This window comes from Solanum pennellii, chromosome 10 (genome assembly GCF_001406875.1).
Source record: "Solanum pennellii chromosome 10, SPENNV200".
In the NCBI taxonomy this organism is placed as follows: Eukaryota; Viridiplantae; Streptophyta; class Magnoliopsida; order Solanales; family Solanaceae; genus Solanum; species Solanum pennellii.
The window spans coordinates 65308516-65319641 of NC_028646.1; the positions used below are offsets into that span (position 1 = coordinate 65308516).

The 11126-nt window shown below is 33.1% G+C and overlaps 1 protein-coding gene across 2 annotated transcripts; it reads right to left on the reverse strand.

The window, feature by feature from the left end:
• Positions 1 to 3619: 3619 nt before the first annotated feature.
• Positions 3620 to 10498, reverse strand: LOC107002534 (phosphatidylinositol/phosphatidylcholine transfer protein SFH8-like). Of its 2 annotated transcripts, none has more exons than XM_015200593.2 (14): positions 10287 to 10498; positions 8447 to 8747; positions 7573 to 7672; positions 7199 to 7465; positions 7016 to 7093; positions 6823 to 6924; positions 6677 to 6726; positions 6452 to 6551; positions 6114 to 6203; positions 5908 to 6021; positions 5618 to 5750; positions 4718 to 5121; positions 4170 to 4244; positions 3620 to 4004 (listed from the first exon to the last, which is right to left on the reverse strand). In XM_015200593.2, exons 1-14 carry the CDS (start codon positions 10318 to 10320, stop codon positions 3984 to 3986), a joined length of 1869 nt encoding a protein of 622 aa, XP_015056079.1. In that variant the 5' UTR covers positions 10321 to 10498; the 3' UTR covers positions 3620 to 3983. The 2 variants fall into 2 exon arrangements, with proteins under 2 accessions (XP_015056079.1, XP_015056077.1); XM_015200591.2 differs by having other exon boundaries at positions 5908 to 6024.
• Positions 10499 to 11126: the final 628 nt, after the last annotated feature.

Genomic DNA, 11126 nt, shown 5'->3' on the forward strand with positions numbered 1-11126 from the left:
GCTTTCCATGTGATTTGTCAATGTACTAGGTTTATGGTTTATGAATGCGATGATATTCTTCAAAAAACTGCAGTTTTTAGATAATGGAAATTGATGTGTTTATTCATCTCGATGACTTGGGATCATTCATTGTTTAGGATTTGTCTACTAGCACAATAATATCATCAATTCTATCAATGATTTGTATCTGAGCAAACTAAAACAAATTTTAATTCATCTATGTGAAGCCTCATATCAATCCTCAGAATATTGTACCAAAATCAAAACAAATTCAATTTTTGTGTTCTCGTCAACCACTTTATGCAATGAAGATTCGATGGAAGAATCATGTAATTTTTTTTCTTTTTTAATTCACTGAATAATACATTTCGTCAGACTAAAACAATTCATCAGACTAATACTAATTTATCAGACTAACTAAAAAAAAATTCATATACAATATAAACGACACTTAACAATCAGAATCAACACACTAAAGAAACTACTTGAAAATATTGATGTACATGGGAAACAAATTTACATACCGTTTGTAATGTTGGTCGAACAATAGGAGGTGCCGCCTTTCTACCCCTCTTTTTTAGGGTTTTCGGGCCTTAAGATGTAGATGCATCTTTGTTTTTTGAAGAATTTTTCTTGCTAGAGCTTGGTTTTTTCATGACCATGGTTTGATTCAACTATAAATAACCCAGACCTACATAGAATTTGATTATGAAAATCAACAATAAAATTTTTTGAACAATAATCACAGAAAATATAAAAAAATGGAAAAAAAAATTAAAAACCATCAATGTGGATGATGATATACCATCACAGAAAATACAAAAAAAGGGAAAAAATTGAAAAATCGTAATAAGGATAATGATATACCTGATTTAGGACTCAAATTCGGAAGAGTATTGATAATAATCCTTAGAATAATTTGAATTTCAAATTTGATTTACAAATTTTACTAGATATTAGGCGAAAAAAATTGGGAGTAGCTTTTGGTGTGAGGCGGAAATCTTGGGAAGTACAGTAATATTGGGAAGGTGATTTTTTGGGGGGAAAGGAATCATACATTGGGAAGGTAATTTCTGCTTTACCTTGGTAAGGTAAACTAACTTTTTAATATTTCAATGTATAAAATTTAATTAGTATCATTTGGGATAAAAAAAAAAGGGATTTTTGTAATTTAATACATTAGTAGGGAATTAATGAAATTAAATAAATTAAAGTAGTGTATTTTAGTAATTTTTCCAATTTCTTATATACACACATTTACTTATTTTAGTATCTATTTTTCTTTAAAATATTTTAAAAATTCCTCAATTCTCCCAATTCCTAAAAACTTCCGGATACATAAATATTTTACTTCTCTTTTCAGCCTAACCCATGTTTTCCACTCCCCTTTTCACTCCTCTATTTTCTCCCGAAATTCTCTCCATATTCTTAGCGTTCTTAGCAGTTACAACTTTCAAATCAATTTGATTTTTAGAAGAGGTATATCTCAAGTCTATTGGTTTCAACTTCTGAATAGGTAGAAATTTCATTCTCTATTATTGTCTTCTTCGTGTTTTTTTGCATTTGGACTATTGGATCGACTTAAATTTATTCATTTTACAATAACGACATATTTTTTATCACTAGAACACTATTGCAGTCTGTTGCTGATTTTGTATTATGTTGATACATAAAAATTTTCAATTTTAGTATAGTTTTGAATAGATATTTGTAATGTATCAAATAATAAAGTTTATTTTGATCTCTTGCTAGTATTGTATCTTATAGATTGTAATTTCTATATGTGTATCAGATTCATTGATTTTTTCATTAATGTATCTTCCATTTTGTTAATATCAAATACATTAAAATCCTCAATTTTAATATAATTTTGAATGGATGTTTGTGATATACCAAGTAATAAAATTCATTTTAATCTCCTGAGTATTGTATATTATAGATTGTAATTTTTAAATGTGTATCAAATTCATTTTTTCACTAATGTATTTTCTAGTATGTTCATATCAGATACATTAAATCCTCAATTTTAATACAATTTTGACTAGGGATTTGTAATATATCAAGTAATGAAGTTCATTTTAATTTTAAGTCAGTAATATATCGTATAGAGTGTAATATTTATTTTTATATCAAATACATTATGTCCATGATACTAATTTACATATTTTTTTGATTGGACTGTGTTAATTATTCATATATCATATGCAATGTAGGACATAACTGGACATAACTTAATGCATGTATATGATACATCAGATATAAAAAAAAAGCACACAAATCATAACAAGTTACTAAATTGAAAAGCAACACTATTAACTTATAATGTATCAATATTACAGATGTAACCTGTATAGATTTAATGTATATGATTCATGACTTGCATCCACGTATATGATACAACAGATAATGTATATGGTACATATCAAATCTTGCAACGAAATTAAATGAGAATAATAGAAAATATTAATATATTAAATCGAAAATCTGTGGAATTGATTTGGAAGAATATTAGAGAGTGAGATTGAAAAGAAACTTAAGAAAAGAGAGAAAAATTTGGGAATTTGATTAGGAAGAAAGTAAGAGAGAGAAATTGATAAGCTCAAGAAAAGAGAGAGAAAAATTAAAATGACATTAATATCTATCCAATTACATAAATATAGGAAAATATGTAATCTATGAGAGAGAAAAAAGTGTAAATAATGAAAGAGAAAATATTAATTATATCAGAATAATTTTTTTTTTTAAAATAATGACATTTTTGACATGTTTACTAATATTATAAAAATATGGATATTATCATTAAATAAATTAATTTTTTTAACTAGTTAGCTAAATTACGTTGGGTCCGTGCTTGCATGGGCTTTCTCTGCCTAATGATAGTAGATATGTTAATTTTAGTTTCACATCCTTTGCAAAATCCAAATACTCAAAAACTATTTCTTCCATAACACCAAAAGTTTAAGGGTACGATTCAATAAAATATGTGGTCTAAAGTCAAAAAAATAAAAATAAAATAGGAGCTTGATTGTATATGCAATTTATTTCATAAATTTTCAAAATGTTACTTTTTTTCCTCTTCTTTTCTCTAGTTGACGGACAATTCTTGTAATTTCTTCTGAGATATTAATAGGCATGTATAAATTATTGCATGCCACACAAGATCACAAGTGTTTAGATATTAAGTAAATTCTTATTGATTTAGCTTTTCAATTGTTTTTCTGTTGATTCAAATGTTACATAAACTGTCAAAATTATTCTAATAATAAAAATATTTAGAGAGTAGAAGTAAAAACTTAACATGATTGAGAATAACAATTAGAGTATCATTTCTTTAATTGTAAATTATCTCGTATTACTTTGAATGACAAAATAGGTCCAAAACATCAATAGCGCTTTTAGGATATGAAAGAGATTCAGAGATAAAGACAATGTTTTTTAGAATAAAATCATTTGATAATCTAAATAGTTTGAGCTTGAAATGTCTAAAAAGACACTCAAAACTTTGCGAGGGTTTGTGTATGTTTTTTAAAGTCTAAACTTTGTGATTTCGACAAAGATATTTTCAAAGGAGCTAAGGTAAGTTATGACTATCAGATTTTAGTCCCAGCAGTTGAGGGAGTGAACAAGGAACCTACATAAATTTTGCATTAACATTCATCTCATTTGTCACTATAATTTTATGCATCAACTTGTGAAAACACCTTATTGTCCTCCTTAAACACAATTAGCAAATGTTCTGCCACTTTGGGGACAAAAGGTTGGTACAACTCCTAGTAGGTCTGGCCATTTCAACCAACACGAAAGATGGTAAAATTCATAGTGCCAAAAGCAAAATTTTCAGAAGATAAAAAGGTGCATTATACGATCAAATCCACTGCACAATGATTAGGATCCATGCCTGCTCGTTCATATTACAAGTATGTTCTCATCACATTCGGATACTTTTGTTGAAAGTCGGAGCTCCACCACTTTCCAAGGGATCCTTAAAAGCAAAACTTCTTTTTCTGCAGAATAAGACAGCAGAAATACAAATCAACAATCAATCGTAAAGTTTCTAAGCAAAAACACACTCAAATACAGAAACTGCACATGATATCAAGTTCTCATCCTACTTAGGCTCATTCATAATTTAGTGCCTGTCTAATTACCATATAAATCTCGAAACTCACCTGAAATTTTGCAGCTTCTTGACCATCAATGTATGCAAGAAGTTCCTCTTGTCTCATCAAAGCCTCATGCAAAGCCTGTTTTTAAAAAAGAAATAATATTATCTACTCAAAAACGAAGAGAAACATATATGTGATAATTAGAGGCTATTATTCTCAGCAAGCCAACATTATATGTAGATGCTGTTATCATCAGCAGCCCACAACAATACACAATGAATGCTGGCTGAAATAATTCATAAGTTTGGCAGCACCTTATCGGCATAATCATGGAATATTACTTTCAAGTTGCAAGCATGCTAGCATTCACACTAATCAAATTCCAACCTATTCCCTCCTCTTTTCTATTAGCTATTGTCTCTGGCCTTGGCAAACCCTTCAAAGGATCAAGAGTCTCTAATAAGACCAACCCATAACCTACTTTAGACTAAGTTTATTAAACCTTATCACACAAGTTAAACACCAGCTGAGCTTGTAAACATGAAACTTGCAAGTTTTGGTGAAGCAAAAGTGGTTTAACTCTTATTCACATCCAATCTTTAAACATTTACCTTCTTGGTTGCAATTAACTCAGCTTCCAGGGCATCCACACGGCAAACAGCAGCATTTAGCAGTTCCTCTTTCTCATAAGGCATCTCAGATGGCTTTTCTTGAAGCGTACTTACTTTGTCCTCAAGTTCACCCAATTTTTTCAGAACAACAGAAAGCAATTGAGCTTCACTAAAGGCTGGAGTTGGTGAAGGTGGCCGAAACTCCTCATTACTGTTGGCATCAAAGGTGAATTCTTGAACAGCTTGGTCGTGACCAATTGATGGATCTGGAAATTTCTTAGTTATGCAGCATAGCACTGAACGGAAAAGCATCACCACAGTCATGAAGAAAGCCATAAGAAGTCCTAATATCTGAGCATTAAGACCACCTGCAGGTTTTTGAGAATCTGCTGGTGGAAGTATCCCTGAATAAAAGGTATATAGCCATATACATCATGTTAGTCTTTGGATGCAGGTGGTAACAAGCAGGCGCCGGGCCTGAGTACAGCATGCAACTAAAAACCCAAATTAAGACCAAAATACACGTTAATAAATACATACACATTATATCAAATCACAAGCAGGCGCACAGTGCATCCAAACTACTGGTGAGAACTACAGTGAGCTTTTTACCCCATTGTTTTAGGTGCATACTAAGGAGTCAGTTGGTGCGAGGCATATAAGGTATAATAGTCCAGGGATAAAATGCAGGATTATAATAGTCCTTAGATTATTTATCCTGGATAAGTTATCCCATATATATGGTATAACTTATTCCTGGATAACTTATCCCGGGGTAACTTGTTCCCAACCAAACGACCCCTACAGTCTAACTAAAAGATTCAGATTCTCTTATGCTTCCTCCCTTTTTCTTTTTCCTTGTGTGTGCAAATGCATGTGTGTTCTTTGCATAAGTCTAACCTTTGGCAATGGAGGCTTTATGAAAGGATGTTTGCTTCTTTAACACAGAATCAACCGCCTTGTCAACCATGGGAACATATTCATCATATCCTGATAAGTTTGCAGTGTAGCCAGACATTCCTATACCCTTAGCCTGTTTGACAAAAAAAGAACAGTATCATGGTAAGAATTAACATATAAAGAAATTATTCAGGAGGGGAATGTGAAAGGAGATATTTTCATGAAATCTAAGGGAATGCAATAAACAAAAGGCCAACTCATGAAATCAGTTGAATAGAGAAGAAATATACCTCTTCACGGACAGGAGTAAGCCGAAGATGTGAATAATTCCTTACAGCTTTAGGGGAACCAATATCTTCTGCCTCAGATCCCGATTCTGCCGTGGAGGTATCACTACCTTTTGACTGCTGAAATTCAACATACATGTACCAATCTTCAAATACGGTTGAAAATCTAGAGTATTCTCATAACTTAGGAAAGAGAGTAGAAGTCATACCATGGGGAAGCGAGGCTTAGCATAAACTACCTTTCCTTCGCTGTTTACAACTTTAACAACCTGCCTGGCACGCCGTGCTTCACCAATCATCTGGCATCAAAGAAAGAAGGGAGCACCATTTTCCCAGTTATTTAAAGTTGACATACTCTTCATTAAGGGAGCAATGCTTGTTCATTATTTAAAACATCAAGAACAAGCAGGCCACCCTTGTTCCCAGCAAAGAGAAGTGCAGAAAATAAATGCAAGGAAAAGAAGAAAGATCATTCTTTCCTAAAAAGGTGGGTAAAAGAACATCTTTCGAAATAATTTCTCTCAGAGAGAAGGTCCTAGAATGAAACCTTTAATATCTCCGGATTTTGCCATGGCCCTTTATCTGAGCGAAGGCAACCTCCTTGATCTGCACATGTACAGTTTCCACCCAAAAAATCTGGCAACTCACTGCAAAAGAAAAAAAAAATCCAAAATACAACTTTTAAAGAAGTGAACTTTCTGAAGTACCATCAGAAGCACAAAGAAAGCAATTTTTTCCTTGTACAGTGGAAAACAATTCTTAACCCCTTTACCTAACGTCCACTAGTTCAAGCAATTTGTTTTGGTACTTGTACCCAAGAACCTAAAAGAAATTTGACAACACAAACAAATAAGTAAATATAGCCAAATAACTGATATAACAAGCACTTTGAGGTGCAGGAGAAGAGCATAGACAAACATGTATCTTCGAGGTGGTCTTGGGATCCAAAAAACTCTTAACAGTACTCCACAGCAGCCTAAAGCCAGGTCCAGCATTGATGATAAGCATTTGATGAAGTGTCTGCACCAGCCAAAATGTAGCAAAATGTGTTAATGAACCCAAAACAATGAAATACCTTATAGTGCTTACTGAGATAGGAATATAATCATGCCTCGGGATAATTATCACCATCAATCTTCTGAAGTCGCATGATGAGCTCCCTAGCACTCTTTGTAAAGTTTTTCAAACCCTGAGAAATCAACAAAAGAAAATGAAAAGATGAAAACCCTAGAGTGCTAAAAATGCAATTGAAAATCACAAGTTAGCACAAGAAAACAAATACTAGGTAACATACCACTCCCTGGACATCCAAAATAGTAGTGCTTGAATCAATCTGCCTTTTTGCAGCAACTGTACATGCTGGAAACTTGATTGCAAAAGTTTTCTCGAACTCTCTTACATGGTTTCTGATGTAACGGTCCATAGTTGTGACTTGCATAAGTTTTGTGGGATCAACTTTCCCTAACCTTTCAATGTACACCGGTCTTCCTTCCCTATCAATCCCATGATAACCTTGGGGGTAGTATTTCGAAACTTCATCCTGCTCTTGGAATTGAAAATCCTGATGGAAAATTTGGTGTGGGATATATTTCAGAATAAATGAAGTCACCAGCATCTGATATATGAAGAAATACTATGACAAGCCATCACTTGGAGAAAGAAGATTACATGGATAATGGTGTCAGCACCAAATTCCTTCCTCCACTGAAGCATATCAGCCCACATATGCTTTGCTTTATCAATATCAAACTTCCTCGCCTTCAGAAATCTGCAAGAAACTCATAGGGGTAATTAAATGACAAAAACAAAAATAACCTACCAGATAGTTCTTAATCAAAAGCGTCCTTAAATCTAATATATCCTCTTCCATTCTACCTATTCTAAGAGAATTAACCTAACCTCACAATGTCTTTACCACTTTTTTCCTTTTAGTGTTCGGTAAGCTCACAATGTCTACCACTCTGATATTTTGTTTCAGTCCTTAAGGCCTGATGGAGAAGTTCATTGAGAAAGTTGACATCTCATATCCAGAGTAAATTTCACAGAACAGCTCATTGACCAAAGCAAACTAAAGAGCATATTATTACTTTCATGTGTCATTTGAAATAGACAACTCCAGAAATGCAAGCAGAGATGAAATGTATGATCGGGCTCCATAAATTGCTTTAACAAATCAAAACATAGAACAAACCAACAAAATAAAAAAGAGCAATAAAAAGAAGATTATCTTTTAATCAAGAATTGGAAGCAGAGGAACCTGCTCAGACGATGTGATGGTCCAACAAAAATCCATTTTATAAATTGGTTTTTTCTGCCCGTACTCATTTTTACCCCTGATTCACAGTTCTACAAACAAGCTTTATGTGCGCATTCTAACTTGCAATTAACATTTTGAACATGATAGAGGTATTGAAACACTCTCTACACAAGCAAATCATAATATATTTGACAGAAAAACTATCACAAGAAAACAGAAAGCAGGATATATCTTAATCAGTTAATGCGTAAATACTTGAAGAAAATAAAGATAACAGTGTATCACCTTAGCATCATATAGTAGTCATCATGTCTCCCAGGTAATAAATCATCCAAAATCAGTGCTTGCCTAAATTGGTCAACAGCTTGCAGCTCCTCGGCATCACGAATATCCTCAATTGAAACTGAACTCACTCGTCCATCACTTTTTCTTCTGCCTTTCTTCTTAAGAGAATGTTTAAATTTTGTTGATGCATTTAATGCTTTCTTTTTCAGCGTGCCAATTCTTGTCCTCCTCTCATCCTCTGAGTTCTCGAAATCAGATTTTCTTTCTCTTCTCTCATCGTGTGTGGACGACCCCTCAAAGCCTGTCAACAGTGAAAAGATAACAACAGGAAAATCAATCACATAACACAGAGAAGGATTAAACTTGAAACATATGAACTAGACCCTATTTGTTAATGGCATGAATTGATTCAACTTGAGCATGTAGCCAATTAAGGTTGACACACTTTGTTTTCCCATGAAACTCCATTTGAATTAAAAGAACAAGGTCAATCAAATTCCAACCTAATCCAGTCAGCTCTATGAATCCCCAATATCCACGTAGTATGAAAAAAAGGAAAATCCTTCATCTTATTTGATCTTTTAAGCTCTTTCTCAGATAATGATGATATTCTTAGTGTGTGAAGTCGATTCTTGCTTGACTTCTGGGCTCACCCGAGGCGAAGACTGCTTTCTTTCTTGCTTTGTATCGAGGGTTTGATTTTTTAACCAAAAATATTCTCCTTAAATTAAGGATTTGGTATAGTTGGCTAGTTTTAAAGAATTAAGGTTGAAAAGTCCTCTTCATCCTAAGCTTATTATGGATCAAATTTCACACTTTTTCCAGAACCGACTGTAATAGCTTACAAATATGATAAGCAGAATGGCATTCAACTGTATGACGAATGCGTTCCATCAAGCAAGCACCTAAATAGAGTGCTAGAAGATTACCGTTGACATGAAGTGCGCATGGGGAAGTCCAGCACGTTCCAAAATGGGAACTGAAAATTGACTGAACAGGCACTAAGGGTGTGGCCTAGTGATCAATTAAGTGGTTGAGAATCCTGAGGTCTCAAGTTCAAAACTCAATGGAGACAAAAAAAAAATAGGTGATTCTTTCCATCTTGGTAGATAGAGTTACCCGGCCGTAGCACCTGTTGCTAATGAGAAGTGGTAGGTATCACATGGATTTAGTCAAGGTGCACAAAAGTTGGCCTGGACACCACCACGGTCAACAAAAAAATGACTGAGTGGCAAAAAGTGAAGAATACCAACTGGGCATATTGCCAAAGTTTTTGGACCGGAGTTGAGGATTGCATTGCACCACAATCAAGCCACACCCTTGTAAGAAGGCATGCGGTTATCCCTTTAATTTGATCTCATTTCAGTTTCGCATCCAAAATAATCTCTGAATCAACACTGGAGCACTATCCTTCATTTTGCAATTCCACAAACTCAGCAAACTCAACTCCACCACAAACATTAAAGAAAAGATACACCCAAGTTGTAGTTCCTCAAAAATAACCAACAAATCTTCCCACAACTCGACTTTAGTCAGTCATACTACGCCGCCAATGTGAACTTCAAAAGTATAACCACTCTCAAACCCTAAAAGCAACAAGGTTACAATCACCTAAAACATAGTCTAACAAATAAATCCCCTCAAATCCTAAAAGCAAAATATTGGCAGTATATATATCACGAAACCTCCAAATACTTATTCGGCGTTGATGCATAATTACTCCAAATAATTTCATTAATCATAAAAACTCAAAAAAAAAAACAAAAATATAACTAAAATTCAGCAATGCAGTTGAAAATCAGTAAAGAAATCAATAAAAAACCAAAGAAGGTCAACTCACAGGGCATCGCAAATCGATCTAATGGACCTGACATAGCCGCCGGCGATAACCCGAACCAAAAAATCTCGACGATCAGTAGATCCGAGAACAGAAAATTCACTTGTAAACTCAGCAGATCGAAAAATCACTGTGAAACTCTGGCAAAAGATGAATATTCAGTAGGTGGAAGAAGAAAACTGAGAAGAATCAAAAGCTGAAGGCACCTATATTGAGTATGATCGTACGGCTATAAATGCATCAAAATATTTGTAACGGAAAAGTGGAATTGATAGAAAAGATTAGGGGTATTTTAGGACTCAAAATTAAAGACAAAGTTAGTCACGCGGATTGTCAGGATGGACAACTGTAGGGTACAATAGAATCATAAAAGTTCCAACCAAAATATAAATAGTGTAATATTTTTGTGTTTCTATTTATTTATTTGGTATAGTTTGACTGAATATTAAATTAAGTAAAGTATTAATTGTATTATTAAATGTTTATTATTTTTAAAATTGATTTAAAAGAAAAATATATTCTACAGACAGTAACAAAGAAAATAGCATGTAAGTAATGGTAAAAATGGTACTTTCTTCGTCTCAATTTATTTAACAATTTTTTATTTGAGCATAAATTTTTTGTTTATTTTTTAGATATTTTGAATTATCAATTATTATGACTTATAAGTATTTTATAAATATATAAATTTAATTTAATTTTTTTAAAATATTTTGTATATAAATTTCAGTCATACTTAAGTAGTTTTAACACTTAAAAAAACGAAAAGTGACATAAATAGAGAGGAAAATGGAAATATTTTGTTAGTGGTGTGAGATACATAAGTAAAAAGAAAATTGGTAC